At 34.9% G+C, this 20,139-nt stretch overlaps 1 protein-coding gene across 1 annotated transcript; it reads left to right on the top strand.

The window, feature by feature from the left end:
* Positions 1-311: 311 nt before the first annotated feature.
* LOC136814272 (two pore calcium channel protein 1-like) lies at positions 312-15,556 on the top strand. The gene is made up of 19 exons (XM_067070793.1): positions 312-456; positions 4,702-4,921; positions 5,255-5,337; positions 5,490-5,610; positions 5,896-6,024; positions 6,556-6,678; positions 7,370-7,488; positions 7,944-8,048; positions 8,338-8,464; positions 9,072-9,273; positions 9,513-9,657; positions 10,122-10,286; positions 10,526-10,590; positions 11,166-11,247; positions 12,678-12,747; positions 13,106-13,334; positions 13,543-13,633; positions 14,051-14,167; positions 14,727-15,556. Exons 2-19 carry the CDS (start codon positions 4,706-4,708, stop codon positions 15,067-15,069), a joined length of 2,532 nt encoding a protein of 843 aa, XP_066926894.1. The 5' UTR covers positions 312-456; positions 4,702-4,705; the 3' UTR covers positions 15,070-15,556.
* Positions 15,557-20,139: the final 4,583 nt, after the last annotated feature.

The following is a 20,139-nucleotide window of genomic DNA, read 5'->3' on the forward strand; positions in this document are numbered from 1 at the left end:
GAAAATCAAATTTCAGTCCCAGTAAGGGTCTGAAAAAAAGGAAAATTTCAACTTTTTACCCCCTGAAAGATCGAAATTTGGGCAAAATTGGTCATCAAATTAGTCCCGCTAAGGGTCGTAAAATTCCCAAAATTTTCTTTTGTTTCCTCCTTTTTAGTCCCGGTAAGGGTCCAAAGTTCGAAAGTCGGGCGGCACCCCCCCCGTCAGCTCGCAACTCTAGTACCCCCCCCCCCGGGGGGCTAGTCTTTTTCCCGGGGGAAATAAAAGTGTAGCCCGGGTGGTATTCAGATTAACCGGAAAAGATGAAATCAAAACAACATAAATGGTAGCCAAGTTGCGAGACGTCAATAATTTGTTGAGATATTTTTTCAAGACTCTGGTCCATAAAATGAAATCTTAATGCTTTCAAGTGTTGTAATCTGATCCAAAGGATTGGTGGTCTCCCTAAGTGATAAGGTATGTTATTACATAAGATAGAAAAAACCATTTTAAAGTGTTTTACTGTTCAGCACACTGTGAAATATCTATGCGAAGACGGGTGTAACTTGCATCAGTGGAGGGAAACTTGCATAGCTATCAAACAGTCAAATGTCAGACCAATCAATCAAAGCAGCATTTCCCTTCGCAGCTCTGTTCTACCATTTTTGTTTTGATTTAACTTTGTATTTTAATGACTAGCCAGGTCATTCATTTCAGTTAGTACAGGTTAGTAGGGAAACCATCCAGGATCATCCTGTGTCATTTAATGGGCCATTCCAGAAAAAAAAACAACCCCCTAATGGATGGTTAGCAGACGATATCATCCACCAGGATGCAAGTGAAATTTTTCAATCTGCGGACCTAGACGGGGGTTCGGTTATTATCAGTTAGGGTTAGGGCCCTAAGGTTGGAGCTCGAGAGTCACAATATAAGGCTGAAGGCCTTCTTAGGAGCATCCGTACCCTGTGACCTAACTTATGATCCCACGACCCTGCCTATGCCCCGGACAGTCCGGGGCAAATGTCTGGGGTCTGAAAAAAATAACTTTTTCCCCGGACCTATGTCTGGGGCTCCAATTTTTGCGCCATAAATTTACCCCGGACGTATTTCAATGAATTAGAAAAAAGCCCGCGCGGTCAGCGATTCTATAAAAAGCGACCGCGTGGGCTGTCTGGGGCGTCCGGGGTAGTCTCTCAAAAACAAATAATACGGACCCCGGGCACGCATCAAAAAAACCCCGGACTGTCCGGGGCATAGACAGGGTCTGCCTTGTAGGGGCACCGGTAGGGTTGGGAGCTTTCTTAATAAAGGTCTGTAAATTACACGCTATAAGTATTTGTGAATGACAGCTTTCTGACGTGTCTCGTTGGCGCAAGTGGTTTATCGGGCTTGTAAACGAAGGTTGCTTGCATTTGGTGGTTCGAGCCGGTGTCGGAGACCACTTTCACCGGTACGGTCAAATTTCACAAAAATACTTAGAAAACAGTTAGAAACACTAGAGAAAGTCAGAAAATCAGGATAGAAGATAGGAAAGTAGAAAATAGGGGGAAAATAAGAGAGGATGCATCCTGGTGGATGATATCGTTTGCCAACCCTAATGGATGACATCAATTTTTGAAATAAATTTTGGCACGGAATTCCACGCAAACTTTAAAGAGAAAGTATCGGAATTCCATGAATTTTACTTAATTTTGCATTAAAGTATTGGAATTCCATGATTTTTTTAGGTTACAGTAACGAAATTCCACTGTTTTGATAGGTATTTTGTAAATTTGTTACGGACATTCCGGACTTTCTTGAAAGCAATTTGCTACGGAAATTCCATGTCGTCCATTGGGGGGTAACGAATAAAAACTGGAATGGCCCAATAAAGCCAGCAAATACCAAATGACACGTGTAAACTTTTAAGTTTCTTACCATTTTCCATCGAAAACAACCAAAAACATTGCTACTTCCCAAAGCCGGAGACCAAAACAAATTTTTTTTCATGATTATGGCGCCTGTGATGGGATTAACAAATAACTGGGAAACTTGCCGCGCGAGTGACGTCAGACGCTTCATAGTTTTGATTGCCACTAATTTGGTCTTAAGCCATGTGTGCCACTACGGATATTTTTCATCTTTTGATTTAAAAGCCTACTCGGTGCGAAAGAGAAATTCAGTTAGGGAAACCATCCAGGATACTGCCATTCTATAAACAACCCTCGACATGGCCCGAGAATTCGCGGGCCACACTCGGGCCAATTTTTGAAAACATGATTTAAACAGGCGTGTAATTTCAGGACTGAATTTTTTTAACATTTTCTTTGAGAAAAACTTGGTTTCTCTTATGTCTTAATTATATTTAATATATGAATGTTGTAAATTCATATAAATATTAAATGTCATATTTGGTATGAAAACATAGTTATAAATATACTTAGGGTGGAAATATTTGCTAGTAAACTGGTCCTGGTTTTAAACTGAAGTGTGTCCACGGAAAGCTCGTAAAGTTTTTTTGAGCGATATAAACAAAACAGACAAATCTTATTTTGTACTATTTTGTTTGACTGGACATGCTGAATCAATTTAAATATGGAATCTTCTGACGCAGACACAAAGGTATACCTTAAAGGAAGAAATTTTGGTGGGAATTTAATTTGGCGGATGGCCAAAAAAGTTTTTTCAGAGGGAATTTTAATTTGGCTGATGGACGAAAAAACTAAATTTGGCGGGAATTTAGTTTGGCTGTCGCTTAAAAATTTAACCTTAAGATGGCGTTAAAACAGCGGCGGATTTCAGTCAAATTCGCCAAATCCACCAAATTTTCTTTCCGCCAAAATTTCTTCCTTTAAGGTAGTTTGATCAGTTTACATTTTAAGTCTTGCCACCTATTTTTATCTTGCATGTTTCATATTTGCCTTAAAGATTTATTCAATTTGCCAAAAAAAGTATGATGAAACTCCTTCGCCCCTACTCGGTACTTAGATTAGACTCAATGGACCCAGCCAGACAGGCTTAAATTAAAAGCGTTATGAAAAAGGAGGCCCGAACATGGCCCGAATGACTCGGGTCATGTTCGGGCCAAAAGAATTGATAGGGTCTCTCGGCCCGAACATGGCCCCGAAGAGGCCCGAGAATTCTCAGGCCATGTCGAGGGTTGTTTCTATAAGCCAGCAAAAACTAAATGACACTAGTAAACTTATCATTAGTCAGCCCAGGTGACTCTTCAAATCGGTTCGACGATTTTCTTCCCGCTGGTCGTCGTTAAGACTTTAAGTTTTAATTCTGATTTCGGATTATTTTCGGGAAACAGGATTTCGGAATTACTTAGCGCGCGAAAATAATTTTGACGAGAAAAACACATAACATAAAAAGACGCGTATAATTAATAATAAGAAAAAAAGAAAAAAGATTCTTTTTTGCGTCATATTCAATAGTTAATAAAAGATACTTTTGCATTGTAAATAAAGAAAGAGAACTAATTATAGAGAAAGTGAGTATTAAAGAAATTACTTTTCAGTCTTTGAATAATGTTAAGTTGTATACTACTTGTAGAAATTCTTCTATTTGGGTCTTTTATTTTATTTTCATGACAAGACACCCGTCGAGTGTCTTTTATAATCTGATATCTCTGATATAAACTAGACAGGTTCGAGCTGTGAGTCCAATTTTTAACAGTTGAACAAGCGCAGGACTCACTCACTGAATAAAAATGAGTAAACGACTGGACCACAAAAAATCGCGCTTTTTTCTGAGGCAGTTTGAAAAGCGAAAATAAAACAAGCTTTCATTGGCTAATTCATCAACTGTCATTTTGAGGAGCGAAATTCAACTTCAATACAGCAATAGTATTAATTTGTTTCACCGACTTCTGCTTTGGACGGATCCCACTATGCACCACTACTTTTTCGTCTGAACGTTTCAAGCAAATAGATACGCTCTTTCAAGCTTTTCAGATTTTAACAAAGCTAGATTTCTTATTTGTACTTTTAAGCCTTCTAAGCCTTTTGAAGTATCCCCTATTCCTTATTATCGGCGATCCAAAAAATATCTTCAACCTGATTGGTTACAAACAGTACAATATACCATATTCGTATATATTTTCGCGTGTTACAAAAACGTGTTTCGCGTGTATTAAATTTCGCGATTGCCAACTTCTGGAAAATTTTCGCGTGTATTAAATTTTGCGATTCACCAAAATAGGTATTTTCAGAAAGTGGGAATATAAAGCAAGAAGAAGACTGATATTGCTTGAAACACAACGTTTTTGATGTAAAAATGTTAAGAAAAAATTTTTCGCGTGTATTTAATTTCGCGATTTTGTAATTTTGAAAAATTTAAACAGTATTAAATTTCGCGAAAATTGACCAAAAAACTCGCGAAATTAAATACCCGCGAAAATTTGTAACACGCGAAAATATATACCAATAAGGTATATTGTATTTAACATGTACAAAACACAAATTGACGAAAAGATGTTGTTGCATTGTGCAACAACATCTCTTCTTTGCTGCTAGCTAGCAGTCACTTTGCTACAAAAGTGCCCTGCGCTTTTTTCCAACACAAAAAGTGCATTTTTGGGTCACCAATAAACCAGACATTTGCTGTTACATTATGGAAATATTTCACTTGTTCCGGATTTTCCGTATTTTATTGTATCAGTTTTTTAGATTTCTCATCTAAAATTCCCCGTAAGTGAAAATTACATATACGTTCTACTTATGTATTTTGTATTTATAGAAAGATGGATTTCATAACAGAACAAGATGCAGATAATCAAAACAGTTTGATGAACTTTTCGTCTTCGCGACTCAATATTGTGGCAGACAGTGACGAAGAGGACCACCATCACCAGCAATCACCTGGTGAAGAGATGGAGAATATGAATGAAAACCATTACACAGATGATTCCCTTATTAGGATTGAACGGTTCGAAAGTGATAAAGAATCAAAAGACTTTGTAAGACTGATGCATTTTGATTGTGATGGCGGCTCAAACAAATAAAAAACACCAAAATTTTTATTTTATTAAACAAAGCTTTTCGAGTCTTTTAGTAAGAAGAAAGATTCGAAAAGCTTTGTTTAATAAAATCAAAATTTTGGTGTTGTTTATTTGTTTGAATCATGATTTAGTGGCTTGGAGAGAAAGATGTCGGCTCCTTTTACTGGATTCTATGAATATGAACGAGGTCTCCTGCCATCAAGATTAAAAATATTATTTTGAATTGTATATGTTTTCCAAAACAACAGATATTGACAGAATTGGTCTTATATAATCTTTTTCATTTTGCAGATGTTGTTGCTAGCAACCACTTATATCAATGAAGCACGTCATGGGAGAAATGGTTATTTCATTCCTGAACCTAAACAATTGAGGTTTGTTTAAACTTGGATGAAAAAGTTCTCCCGTTTCTGACATGTTTCTATATCGGCGTATTAGAGTCCCTAAACTCAAAAAAAATTGAAAATAATCTGAATATCAAAGCTTTTTTGTTGGTGACTTTAACCAATTACTGACTTCATTCTAGGATTTACAGTTGGTATAATCACCGTGGTTATCGTCTTGGATTATTCATTATTCTCTTGTTGAATCTATCTCTGGTGCTTTTTGAACAACCAGCTGTCCATGGCTTTGCTTTACCGTACTGGGTGAGAAATAATTCCTTATCGTATTAAAAGTCCTTGGAAAGTTCATCGCTTTAAAACTCGATGCAGAATCAAACAGACTGTTTGGCACAATTCTGAGATCCTTCTCTTTCTCAACTTCGATCCTCGTGTATACTCTGATGGTTTGTGTTGTTTTTCCGATCGGTTTAATCGCCAATTAATGGCCAAGAAGGAATTTTTATCAAAACTCCAAAGTCAGTTTTCAAGTCACAGAATACGGGTATAACAAAAGTCACTACAGTCAGTTTAAATTCTTTATTTGCATAGGCTACAATGAGTATGGAATTAATTTGCATCACTATATATTGTTTACGTCTGGCACAAGCCTGGAAATTCATGCCGCTAAAAAGACATTGGAAGGATAGAAAAATAATCATCGTGCTTCTATGCATCTTGGTACGTCTTAAAATTTTATTATGTTCAAACTCTCTTGCCAGCAGTATAACATAATGTCAGGTATTTGATTAATCTAATGGTTTAAAATATCGAGTAACAACAAGTAATAACGATAGTTATGAAGCTACAACGTTTTGAGTGTCAAATAAAACAGCCGTAATGACGGCTGCAAACTCCGGTAATTATTTTTTTTGAATAGCGAACCATTATGCAAACATCTTTATCGTGGTCAGCCTTTCTTAATATATCTAACATAAAATTTATAAGAGTATATCCTAGTAAGTGCCAGCGCAAACGCAAACCAAATCGGGAAATCAAACCGGAAAGATCAGGAAATCGAGCCCGACTATCGTGATTAATCGGATTTACGCACAGTTACAAATGAAAAACACTGATTTTAAGAAACTCCTTAACCGGAGTTTAAAAAGCTGCAACGTTTTTTTAAAGATTTGATTGTCAATTGATTTTATATCTTGCTGACTTTTTTCACTTTAGTTAAAAACAACCAATCATCTAATGCTATATTTTTAGATCACTTTGGTTGATATGGCAGTGTTCATTATTTTGTACCAGATGAAGATAACAACATTCAATATACGATGGTCCCGCATTCTGCGACCTGCATTTATTGTTAATTTCAGTGAAAGCAGACAGGTATTAGAGTATTAAAAGATTCTTAAGTGCTTGGGAATTACTAGTTATATGTAAAGCTTGATCACATCAATCGAGACTCGCCTCATTTTTTTAGAGATTCTTCAATTACTTCTGTATAAAATTTGTGTGAAAACCTCACATAACCGATAAATGGAAAGGACCAGCAAGGGGCTATTTTAGAAATAGTCTGTATCCCCTTATGTTGAGGAGGTGTGACGTCCAGGGTGGTTTGGGAAATAAGAAATCCAGGGTGGTCTGTTTTTTTTAATAATAAAATCCAGGGTGGTCAGTATAACGAGGTCGAAAATCCAGGTACTGTACCCCCTTATGTTGAGGAGGTGTGACGTCCAGGGTGGTCTGGAAAATAAGAAATCCAGGGTGGTCTGTTTTTTTTAATAATAAAGTCCAGGGTGGTCCATATAACGAGGTCGAAAATCCAGGGTGGCCCAAAGTAGTAGGAGAGAAAAATCCGAGGGGTCCAGAAAAATTTGAAAAAAATCCAGGGGGCTCACCTTTTTAAAAAAAGACCTCCTTAACATAGGGGGTACAATTTTTTTTCTGGAATAGTCCAATCATGTATGACATATAACTAACCCACAGTGCAAATTTGATTTCGAATACTTTTTTTAGGTGTGGTGATATATAATTTACAATGATTCATAGAAAATGTTGAATTTTTATTAATTTTCAGGTTCGCCGTACAGTGAGAAACATTCGGCGTACGCTTCCAGAAATTTCAAGTGTTCTTGTGTTGTTTTTATTGGTCATCACGTTGTACGCGTTACTTGGTGTGAAATTGTTCGAAAATAGGTATGCTATCAATTAAGTAAACTAATCAAATAGAGATCAAGTTTTTAGATTTTGTATCACAAGCCAACCTACACACTGGAAAAAGTTACCCTAATCGTCGTCCATGTTGATAAAAAATCCAGAAATGCATGTACAGTGGGGTCTCTTTACCTCGAACCTCAAACAAGTTTTATCTTCCCTTCAGTTAACAATATCCCACCTTACTCCATCACTCGAAATTTACTTAACTCGAACATACCCGTGTTCCCCGTGCATGTTCGAGTTATAGAGACTTCACTGTATATTGGTAGCGTACATGAAATTCTCGAACAAGCATTCGCTTTTTGCGCCTAAAGTTTCTTATAAAAGGTCGTCACAGTTAAGTTTTCAGAAGTTTGATTAATCACGATTACAGGGTGGAAAAACACAGGGGTTGGATGATATGATTATATAGTTTCTCTCTTTCTTCATTTTAGGGGTATAGTCAACATAGCAACGGGGAAACCCTTCTTTACCAACTTTTGGGATGCATATTTTGATCTGTACGTGTTGACCACGACTGCTAACAACCCTGATATCATGTAAGTTGAGGAGCTTTTTTTTCTGTGGCATGATTTGAAAAACTTTAGGATGTTTACCGAAATAAGATTTTTCAGAACTTTAGCATGTCTCTAAATAAACTCTCACGATAATTGCAAGCTAGATTGAGAATTAAATAGGTACTAGTGTAAAGGGAACGAAAATGCACAAAACCTTTCATTTCTTGCAAATTATGTGCTACAAAAATGTTGTTGAGAAGTTCTGTACGTTGCGCTGTATGCACGTACATTTGGTGGTCAATGGCATGCTTTTATCTTTTTCACTGTTTAGGATTCCAGCATACAATCGAAGCAATTGGTATTCTCTTTTCTTCATCATTTTCACCATCATCTGCATGTATATCTTCGTCAGTATTTTCTTGGCTGTTGTCTACAAGAATTATCGCACGCATCTTAAGGTATTGTACGTCATCTCGATAAGGTTTGACTACTGTGTTTTATAATAATTAGATGTTTGGGATTTAACATCAAATTTCTTTCGAGAAGAATTGCTAGAAGCATGAAATATCTTGAATTCCGTTAGAAACTGAAAAATGTAAGGATCCACATCATTGGTCAGTTTTGTCAGATAACAAAGAACTGTATCAGACGCGACGCTCAATTGAAGAAAATAACCACAAAGTATCTTATTTGATGAAATTTTTGCGGATGGTCGAAAAACTTTTTACAGAGAGAATTTAATTTGGCGGATAGCTGGAAAAAATATAATTTAACAGGAATTCTATTTGGATGATGAAGGATATTTTTGGCCAAAAACGCCATTAAATAAGGAAAAAACCTGTTTTAAGGCCTGAAATATTCCAAATTTTGAGAATGAATGAAATAATTCAAAGTTGGTGGGAATTTAATTTGGCGAATTTCGGCTAGATCCGCAAAAAACAAACCAAAATTTCTTCCTTTAAGGTATTTTAGTAAAATCTGGATTACTTTTTTAGACACTAGTAATTGTGGCAGCAAGTGCAAATAGTTTAGAATATGATTTCTGACTTTTTCTTTAATTCGCAGAACGAGGTGAAAACAGTCGTTTATCGAAAACGTCGAAACATGAAGTCAGCATTTGATCAAGTGAAAGTGAAGAAGGGCGGTAAATGGGTGGTAACATTTCAACGTTGGAAACAATTGATTCATTACATGAAACCGACGATGAGTCCTGTTCAAGTCATTCTCTTCTGGCGTGTGTTGGACGAAAATGACCAAGGTTTTATCGGTGAGGTTTGCCAACAAGGACGGAAGTTTTATTTTTGGATATTTATAACTTGACAACCATTGACACAGTTTCAAAGAGTTATACATCAAAACCCAGATCAGATTACCGTTTTTCTTTGAAAACAAATGTAACATTTGGCTCGACCCAGATTTGACAAGTATAAAAAGGGAGGTCGCCAAATGCTCAAGCTTTTTTTTTATTCACCCGATATAGCAATTTCATCTTCTTCCTTTATTTAGAATTTAAACAGTTCTTGCACATTTCTGATTTGCTGCATGTGAAAATGGACACGATCAGTTCCAGAGGTCATCTCTTTGAAAGAACGCTGTCATCTTTTTATTTTTCCAAGGTTTCCACATTCATTCGAGATTGCGTGAATCACAAGTAAGAATTTTATTCGCTTGTCTTTGAAATTCCCAAGGGGCAATCAGATTGTTTATTTCAGTTTGCTCTGAAACTCGCATTATGCATTTCTAGGAAATTTGTTGGACAAAATATTTCAGGCTTTTTTTCAAGGTATTTCTACCGTATGGCGATTCATTTGATTGAATTGTTTGTAGCACGCGTTTTGAAAGATACTAAATTGTCTCTAAACTGAATAAATAAAGGACTATCAGCAAGCCTCGTCACAAATAAGTTTTTACTGACACTGAATATCCTGTTATCCCATCTTGAGAAAATCACCTTATTATACACCCCTGTCTCACAGCTCCGGATGAACTTATTCCACAGTTTGGATGCAAAATTCTACCGACATCCAAATGGGGATAGAAATTCTTTTGTGACAGAAGGGTGTTATTATAATCGTCTTCATTTTAAGACTGTCTAAATTGTTTAAACTGTCTTAGGTTGTTTGTGATTTTTTTCGACCTGGTCATCATCGTCAACGCGTTTTGTATCGCACTCAACCTGGAGTCGACAGATATGATATTCATTGTTTTGTTCAACATTGAAATCTTACTCAAGTTGTACACTGTTGGACCGAGTGAATTTGCGTCAAAATTTTGGAATATGTAAGTGGGCTTTGTACGCTATTTTTTTACTTTGTAAACTAGATATATGTGATTATGTTTCACGTTTGATATTTTTGCCTTGGATATTTTTGAATAATTTTACAATAGAATTACAATATAGAATTCCCTATTGTCGAGTAACGCCAAGTCCTGTTTCCCAAAATAATAACTTCCAGGACCCCTCAAAGACACACAGCATGACAGCATTTTATCCATCCTTGCTGATTTTCTTTCACCAGATTTGATACGTTGGTAATCGAAGCAGCAACGTTGGTTTATATCTTAGAAGCTATTTTTCAAGTTTGTAAGTCTTTATAATCGCATTGTCTGTTTTATAAAAAGAATTCCGCACGGAGACCTCTGCGATGAAGTTTGATTTATAAATAGCAACACTTTTCTCATCTCTCTCTCTCTCTCTCTCGTCTCCCCTTTCTCATCAACACTCCATCGCAGCGGTTGGTTTGAAAAATATCAAATGAGAAAAGACAATGACAACAGACCCTCTACGGCAATGAAATTTGAAATTTGCCGTAGATACTGGGTCTGTGTACAGACGAAAGTCTGTATTGATAACGTTGTCCAAGTTTTTTCTTTCTTGTTAAAAAGATTTTTCATGGTTTGTTAACTTCCGAAATGGAAGCACACTTTCGATTTAACCAAACATAAAAAGCCTCTATATATTTCGATCTTTGGTGAGTTTAATAAAACGTGCCCCAAACCATAATATTTCAGGTACGTTTGAAGTTGAAAATCCAAACTAATTTACCTCGGCAAAAGCGAGATCTTACGTGACAAAACCGCTTTTTATCGATAATAAATTCATTTTGCGTCACTAAATTAATTGGTTAAAACATTTTTCTCTGTTTGATATTTTCTTAGTACGCTACAGTCAATTCATTTTGGATTTCTTGTTGATTCTTCGTGTCATTCGTCTGTTCAAAATCATCGGAAACATCAAAAGGTTTGTTCTTTTTAAACTTTTTTTGTACAAAGTGGCTTAACTTTCTGGATTTTATTTATTTTCGTGTCAACTGCATGATTTTGCCATGAAACCTAGAATATAACATATCTGAGGAAATAAATGATCACATACTTTAATGGAATAAACTTTCGCGGTTGGGTCTATCTAAATTTCCATTGGGACTTATTTCGAGGATTTTCGCGGATGACACCCAAATCCGCGAAATCCGCGAAAGTTTATCCCATTAAAATATCTGCACAAAAATTACATATTTGCGCATAACACATTGTCAAAATATTCAACTAAATCTATAACGTGACCCCTCCTGACAATCTCCAAGTCAAAAGATACTTTAAGGGGCTATTCACTATTGGCTATTTAGGAGCGATGGCCAAGTGGTCAAGGGCTTTATCTGGAAGGTTTGCATTACGGGATTTGACTTGACCGCGTTTAAAAATTTTTCTCGGAGCTTGGAAACGATTAAAAGCAAGCTATCATCGGATTCTAAGTCTGCAGATCTTTCTGAAGACAAAATTATCTGTTTTGTACACATGTTTGTACTGCTGCTAGAGACTTTGACTGACTTTGACTGTTGTCGGTCCAGTCGGTTGTGTTCAGTTGTTTGGCGGTCAACAGTCGTTTTGATAGGACCGCACAAGATTATATCAACATAAAACTTACTGAAAACCATAAAGAACATACCTGTTACTGTTTCTTTATGATCTTTGAGAAAGATCAGTCACCAAAACAAACAAAAAAAATCAACATTTGTGTGTAAAAAACAATCTTGGTGCATTTACATAGATTACACTGAATACTAAAAGTAATACTAAGAAAGCATAAAGACATTTATATTGTAAAAAAATCCACCAAAACAAACCAAAAAACAACCGAAATCTAACGAAAGTTCTGTACTTGCCCTTCTTGAATCCGAAATTTGCTTTGTCATTGAAGCGCCAAAGCTATATAAATAAAATTAGTTTTTGACGGTCGGTGCAGCAGACATTTTCATGCTAAATTCAGTCGGGACGAACAAAATTCTTGAGCAAGCGAAGACATAGCCATTGAACCCGACTGTTGTCGGCACATCAAAGGGCCACTACTAAACCTCTCCGATGCAATATTGGTCCGCTCCTTTAGAGCTTAAGCGTGGGCGGCCGTCCGCCAATACGCCATCGGAATATCAGATAATCAAGGGCTCGACGCTTCAAACCAGGACTCACAGTTTGAGTGCCCGCTCCCGTTAATGTTCCGTAAAGTTTTTAGAAAGTCGAACCAGCTAGGCATGGACCCGCTGTAAAAACAATCGAAAAGCTGTCAAAAAGTGTTATATTACTGGGCTTTTCACTTGAAATATCGACTTTTTTCACTAAAATTATAATTTTCCTCTCTTTCAACCATTATGTAATGCTACATTCTTTCTCATTCAGGTTTCGTGTGATCATCAACACCATTATGGAAATAGGACCGGCTATTTTGACGTATGGTGGAATCATGTTTGTAAGTTTCTGAAGCATTTGAATGTTATGTTGTTAAAGGAGAGGCTTCGAATGACTTTCTGGTATTACGTAAACGTAAATGTAAAACAACATGATATCTCAAAAGAATAAATTTAGGCGGAAAGAAAGCTTGATGGATTTACCTGAAATTCCGCCATCCGTCAAATTAAATTCCTGCAAATTTTTTTTCTGGTCATCTACCAATTAATTTCCCTCTGAAAAAACTCTTTCGCCCATCCGCCAAATTCAATTACCGCCGAAATTTCTTCCTTTAAGATGGATACATATCAGAGATAATATGAAAAGAATCACTGATCACTGAGTGTCGTTCATTATATAATTTCAATTCTCATTCGCAGGTCTTATACTACGTTTATGCAATCATCGGTATGGAGTTATTTCATGCTCGCGTGCAGGATTATGGGAATGTTGATTTCAACAATTTAACCGACATGCAACGCTGGTGTGGCACAACCAAACTGAACGGAAGTGAATTCTCGCGTTTGTTTTACTGCGAGAAAAATTTCAATAATATCATCAAGTCTTACATGGTGCTTTTTGATTTGACGGTTGTTAACCAATGGCATGGTATCCTTTTCTGTCACGTGACATATTTTAACATAAGTTTTTTATTACATTTTCAAGGGTCCCTCATATTTACGCGTGAAGCTCTAAAAAACGTATGTACGTACCTATTCTAAAAAAGGCTTCTCGGAGTTGCTTAACTGTACATTTTAATAAAAAAACAATAAATACATTTAGAACCTTGACTGAACTCGATTATGAAAACTTTCAGTGATAACGGATGGTTTCGTGAGAGTGACACATAAAGCAGCTCGCTTCTATTTCTTCTCGTTTCATATGCTTTGTGTCATCGTCGTCCTGAAGTAAGTATCACATGATGTACCTTTAACTAAAAATTAAAGATATTCTGGGAGAACCCAGGTTACTAGAATGAATAAATTAGAACCACTTATCGAATTTTATTGGCGGATGGAGCTTTAGTGACTACAGTCAACGCTCTCTAATTCGATATTCTACCATTCGACACGCTCCATTATTCGATGCAATTCCGATTCCCCTTGAAAATCGAATTAGAGAGCGTCAACTGTATATTTTGACTGGAAAAATGATGTTTTTCTTATCCTTTAGGATCATGAATGTGTAAGACGTGGGGTCAAGTTACTGAAATGCCTTGTTCTTTCCTCAACGTTCAAGTGTGATTGTCTGTATTTTTGTTAATATAATATACCTGGGCAATGAGACACACATTTTCATAAAAACGATTAATTTCCTCTTTTCAGTATCTTCGTGGCGTTTATTTTGGAAGCTTTCATGCTGCAATATTCACTGTCAAAAGGGAACTTTGAAGCTGCTTTTGAAAAGAAAATTCAAGAAAAAGGCCGAGCTTCGTCTTCGATGTAAGAAAAACATTTTATGTATTGACCTTAATTTAAATTGAACTTAATTTTTATTAAGAACATCAAAAGACTTTCGTGATATAACTACACGCTTTTTTTATAAGAATACACTTTATGAGAATGTCCATGATGAAAATGACCAAAAAAGTAAGAATATGCTAAGAATATCACCATCATGGAATTTTTCTGCTCAAGCTAAGAATGCCATTTTTAGAGCATTTTCAATTATAAATTGTCAATTACCCCCAAGTAAGGCTCACTCCTTTCACAAAAATGCCATCTTATGCTTGAGACGTATGTAATGAATGTTAAATCTAGTCTGAATTAGGACCCTAACCTAAGAATATGCTGTAAGAGTTCCCAAAAAAGTTAAGAATATCCATGATGAAATGGATTTACACCACTCTTATAAAAAAAACGTGTATGCAGGCTAAACATCTTTCTCTTCAAATGTTTCTAATGGACGTTTGGATGCAAGTAGGTGCTCTACTTTCAATGTAAATACCTTTGTGTTTTGACTGCCTGTAATGCTAACCTTTTATCTGTTGAACTTTTTTAGGCAAGGAACAGGGCAGGAGAACCATCAAAACACAGAAGATTGTGATATCATTTCGAACCCTTTAGCCACGTCCAACAGTCTTCAGCGTCTCGATTTGAATTTCTCAATCAACGAATACATGACACAATCCGGGATGAAATTTAGATTGCGCAAAACGCGAACTAAAAAAGCGGAATTATTACTTCAACAAATGTTTGAAGACGAATTAGATGAAAAGGATCTGGGACCGGATTTACTTGATGATGAAAATGAACTCGATGACGTCATCGAAAGACAAAATGAGGAAGAGGCGGATGTAAGGAGTCCACGAAAATTGACTTTGAATACAATCGCCCTTATTTAATAATAATGAACTGAATTTTTCATTAAATTTTAGTACGGGGTTTCAAGGGGTAAGTTGTACTTTAAATGTGCTATAACTTGTTGTATTGTTTTGAGTTTTGTTGTCAACAGTGACATATTGGTATTTCCCAGTTTTCCGAAGATTTAATTAATTTAATTTAATCTTTGGAAAACTTGTTTTTCCAATTTTTACTTTTAATGTCGCTTTTTATATTATATTATGCCTACGTTTTTTTATATTTTTTTACTTCTTTTTTTAGTTTACGTGAGCATGTATATTCAGGTCTTGATATTCTATTGGCCAATTAAATTATAATGTAATGATTAGTTTTATAATTTTATACCATTTTTCTGAAAGTAATGTACAAATCAATTAATGCAAAACTATTTTTTAATGCTTATATAGGAATGTTGATATTTTGAAGTTTCATTTTATAACATTGTGTTTTTTAAATATTATCCAAGAAGGCAGCGGGAATATCTCTATAAATATAATGTCATTTTTCTTATCGTAATACTCATGGTGTCTACGGGACCTTCAAAAGCTTGAAAATGAGCTGTCTAACCTTGAAAACCTCAAAAATATGATCTTCGGATGCCTTTGTCTCGGGTTTGTACAGTAATTTGAATGTCTTTTGCGTAATCAAGGAATTATTATAGACATACCTTAAGTGGATAAATTTTGGCGGGGATTAAATTTGGCAAATTAGGCGAAATTTGCCAAAATTCGCCAAATTAAATCCCCACCAAATTTAACAAAAAGAGAACTATGTGAAAAATCACAACTTTTTAGCCATATTTTTGAGTAATTTTCACCCATTTCAGTGTGACAAAATTTCCAATTCGCCAAATTAAATCCTTACCAAATTTTACGAAATTAATCTATCGCCAAATTAAATCCCCGCCAAAAATCGTGTTTTGGCCAATCGCTAAATTAAATCCACGCCAAAATTTATCCACTTAAGGTAGGGTGTCCCCAAAAAAGTATTGTTTCAAACCATTTCTATGAAGCCCTCAATCAAAGGCCCTAACCTTCAAATAAATCATGTGGCTCAAATTTAGCTACATAATCGAGCTTTTTCTAACTGCGCATATTCGAGCCGTGTGCTTGACTAACCATATGCCGTTTCAGGAAAAACTGAAATTGGAACTATCATTAGTGGTTATATTTAGCCCATCAAATTGTAATAATTCTTTTCTGGGAGCAGAACAGAAAAAACAATTGAGTAGAGAATATTCTTTGAAACATGTAAAAATTAGTTTCTGGTGAACAAGACTCGATGTTCCGCTCAAAAATCAAGTTTTTCTTCATTGTCGGCTAATTGGGCTAAATAGACAATTTTCCGAAAAGATGGGCTAATTTGAAGCTATCCCAGATTGCTCGAAAACAAGAACATATTTGTTTTTGAGTTTAAAAGTATTTTTATGCAGGTCGAATAGATAGTCATGAGGGGAATATTATCACATAAACTATTATCAAATTAAAAAAAAAGTTCGAAGAAGAAATTTTTTTTTCGCTTACAGTATGTGGCCCCCAAAACGGCGATCAAATTTGAAATTTCTCTCAAATCTAGAGGAAAAGAGATTTTACAAAAAATTTTGCTGCATGAAAACCTTTAACATCTCTACTTTATTTCCTGGAAGTTCTTTTTCAAAATTTTAAATTTCAACAATATTTTTCAATCGCTTAAAGATAGGTAGCTTTCTTCTAATGGGCCCCAAAACGGAGGTTTGAAATTTTAGCGATTTCTCGAGATATCTTTAAGATATGAATACAAAATTTTGACCATAGTTTTGAAATATGATTTAGAGGGTTTTGGGTATAAATTTATACCCCTGGTTGTCAAAATGCAGGTTTGGGGCCCCCAAAACGGAGGTGTAGTTAAAATCAAATTATTAAGCCCAATGGTAATAGGGGGAAAAACTATGAACATATTTGTGTTTTCCCTTAAATTTACGACCCGATGGATGTAAAATTTATGATTTTTATGAAATATTTCAAGATTTTCGATATTGCAAAGTCCAAACTGAAATTTTGATTTAACAACGTCTTAATCAAAAATTTGAAAACAAATCTCTTTTGAAAATAGTTTCATTCATGTATGGAATAAGCTGTGAAAATTTTAGAAAAAAAGCTTAACTGAGACTGAAAATAATTATTAAGCTTTAATATAAATAATAATATAAAGATATTTTTCTCCTATATTTTGCAAAAAAATGAAAGAATTTGCCGTTTTTGCTGATTCAGGGAAAAATTTTATATATAATGTTAATTTTTTGTTATAAACTATTAACTCAAGGTGATAGGAATAGAATTCCAAGATTTTTTGCTTTTTCTCATATTTAGAATTTTCGGTTTTGTCAATGCTGATTCTAGGGCTCCAAAATACTGGTTGATCTTCAAGATACTATATCTTTTACCCAGCCTCTAAAGTCGCAGATGTATTTCCATTTTCTGAAAGGCACTAGGTGTAGAAAGTTTCCTATACCCCGTTTTCATAACTTATTTTCAATATCCAAGGAGCTAGAGTGAGTTATATGCAATTTTTATCTAATTTTGGTGTTAAAATATATCCTTTAGACGCAAATATGTTATTTTGAATCTGTCTCAAACCAGCAAAAACATGCTCATTTTTAAGTATAACCATCATTCTTTCTAAATAAACAAAAATCGTTTAATTCTGATAAATCTACAAGTCAGAATCTTCATTTTAATGAAAACCACCGTTTTGGGGGCCATATACTGTGTATAGTAGTAATATTCTATCGCTATCTGATTCGAGTTCTATAAAAAATTACGCTTTTTTTGTCTTTATTTGAGACAAACAAACTCGAGGGGCCTTATCTTGACAAAATTTTGCTGCCTAAGATTCTTATGTAATAAAAAATATAGAAAAAGCGGCTCTCTGATCACCCAAAGTGTTCTGACCGTTTCTATTGAAAGCTTTATATCTAATTATGCCGTCATGATGCCGTTATATCATTAGAATCGCTAGAAAATTCTGAACAAGAAAATATAGGTATCTTTTGGTATAAAAGAGGTCTCCCCAAAATATAAGCCCTAAAGTTTACGCATAATTTGACCTGAAACAAAAGAATTTCGTCATACCACGCTAATTATACAGATTTTTATTATCAACAACAAAAGAAATCAATTAACGAAAACAAACTCCCTTAAGGACAAAGGACCTGGTACATGACAAGCCCTGTGACAAGCCGTATTTCCATTGTTTTCAAGAAGCTGTTTTTTTTTTATCCCTTTACACTTCGCTGATCCCACTAGTTACCTTAAGTGCATATATTTTCGCAGTTACTAAATGTTTGCGAGCACTAAATTTCGCGTGTATTAAATTTGCCGAAACAGGAAAAAGACAAATTTTACTTGAAACACAATTAGGTGCAAAAATAGTATCAAAATTGTAACAAAATATCACTGCCCTCCTTAAAAAAAATCGTTTTCTCTTCTATTTTTCATGATTTCCGGCTTATCTCAAAATTTTTCACATGTTTTTAATTTCTCGATTTTGTGTTCTTGAAAAAATTCAAACAGAATTTTGAGTTTTAAGGGAAAATTACGCGAAATTTAGTTCGCGTAATTTTCTCTAAAAACTCACGAAATTAAGTAAACGCGACAATTCAGTACACTTAAGGTAATTACTGTGAAAAGTATCATATCGAATTCCTTTAAAAAACGCTCAATTTTTATAATAAAAAGCACCAATTTACCCTGCCATTTGCCAAAATTAAAAATTTAGTTTAGTCACTAATTTCCAAATTAGTAATCTCCTAAATAGGTTCCCCTAGAATCTCAAATTTATGCTAAGATCTAAAAGCTTCGATAAAAACACTCTAGAAGGGTTTGAAAGAAGATACAACAATTTGGGTCAAAAAATAAAACCTGGGAATCACTAATTAATGAAATGTACAAGTTTTTGTATTTCTTAGTTTCATCAGGGTTAAATTTCAAAAATTTGACTAACAACAATTTTAGAATGAAGAATATATATAATAACAGGAGGGGTAATAATGACAATAGTTATCAAACAATAGAATAATAAAAACTAAGAGGCTTAGTCTTCACTCAAACAAAGGCAAAAAGATAAGTCCAATTTCTTCTTTAGAGGCTAACTTAGCATATTTACAAGCAATAATTTCCTCGCACTTGAAACATACCGTTGGGATACCGTCCTATAATATAATCGCAGTGAAAATAAAGCTATATAAAAGAATATAGGAGCAAAGTATATTTTTGGTTTCATTCTGGGGGCAAAAAAACTTAATAATTCTTAATACCGGTAATAACAACAATAATAATAAATAGATAATTAGAAAAATAAAATTTTCTGGGCTATCGCATAATAATAAACAGAGCTTCGTTTTTTTCTTACTTTTGTACAAAATACCAAAAAATTTTCCTAATAAACAAATCTTCGAAGCTCTGTTTTTTTTACTATGGTACAAAGTTCTTTTTGAGACCTGAGGGTTCGAAATTTTCAGTCATTTAAAGTCGTTTAAACTCAAATTTGAAGTTTTTTTTGGATGTTTTAAACCTACAATAAAAATCTTTGATGTAACATAGTTTTCACTAAGTGAAGCAAAATATGTCAAAAAAATTCGTGTAAAAAATATACATCGTTAAAATTAGTTATATCTAGAGAGAAAACAAGCCAACACAAGTAAGCAAGACTTTGCTGGTAGGATTACCTGAAAGAGACTGTTCCTGTTGCTCTCTCGCTCGCTCTCTCTTAGCACAAAATCCGTGACGCTCAATCTTCGCGCATGCTCTCTCACACTTCTTTAAAAAATACATTTAAGGACAAAAAGAAAAGACTAAACGGGAGAAAAAAACAAAGTAAAAAAATTAAGATAAACATACAATTTGCGAGGTCCCATTTTCATTTCGCATTTATTTGTATCTACAAACATCATCAAAAACATTGTTCCAAACTCGCCTCCTTTCGAATCAGTCTTCGCCTTATTTCGTTTTTTTCGAATGCGACTACGAAATCACTATGGAAACCAAAACGAACGGGAACGTTCCCTGGCTCCACTTCTTTAAACCAATCAGGTC

Source organism: Clytia hemisphaerica, unplaced genomic scaffold (genome assembly GCF_902728285.1).
Source record: "Clytia hemisphaerica strain Z4C2 unplaced genomic scaffold, Clytia hemisphaerica genome assembly, whole genome shotgun sequence".
NCBI lineage: Eukaryota > Metazoa > Cnidaria > Hydrozoa > Leptothecata > Clytiidae > Clytia > Clytia hemisphaerica.

Excerpts from the sequence above, each read along its gene's own strand:
- LOC136814272 (XM_067070793.1), top strand. The coding sequence starts at position 4,706 with ATGGATTTCATAACAGAACAAGATGCAGATAATCAAAACAGTTTGATG. Across the intron at positions 9,658-10,121 it reads CGAGATTGCGTGAATCACAA|GTTGTTTGTGATTTTTTTCG; the intron begins GTAAGAATTTTA and ends AAACTGTCTTAG. Across the intron at positions 10,287-10,525 it reads GCGTCAAAATTTTGGAATAT|ATTTGATACGTTGGTAATCG; the intron begins GTAAGTGGGCTT and ends TTCTTTCACCAG.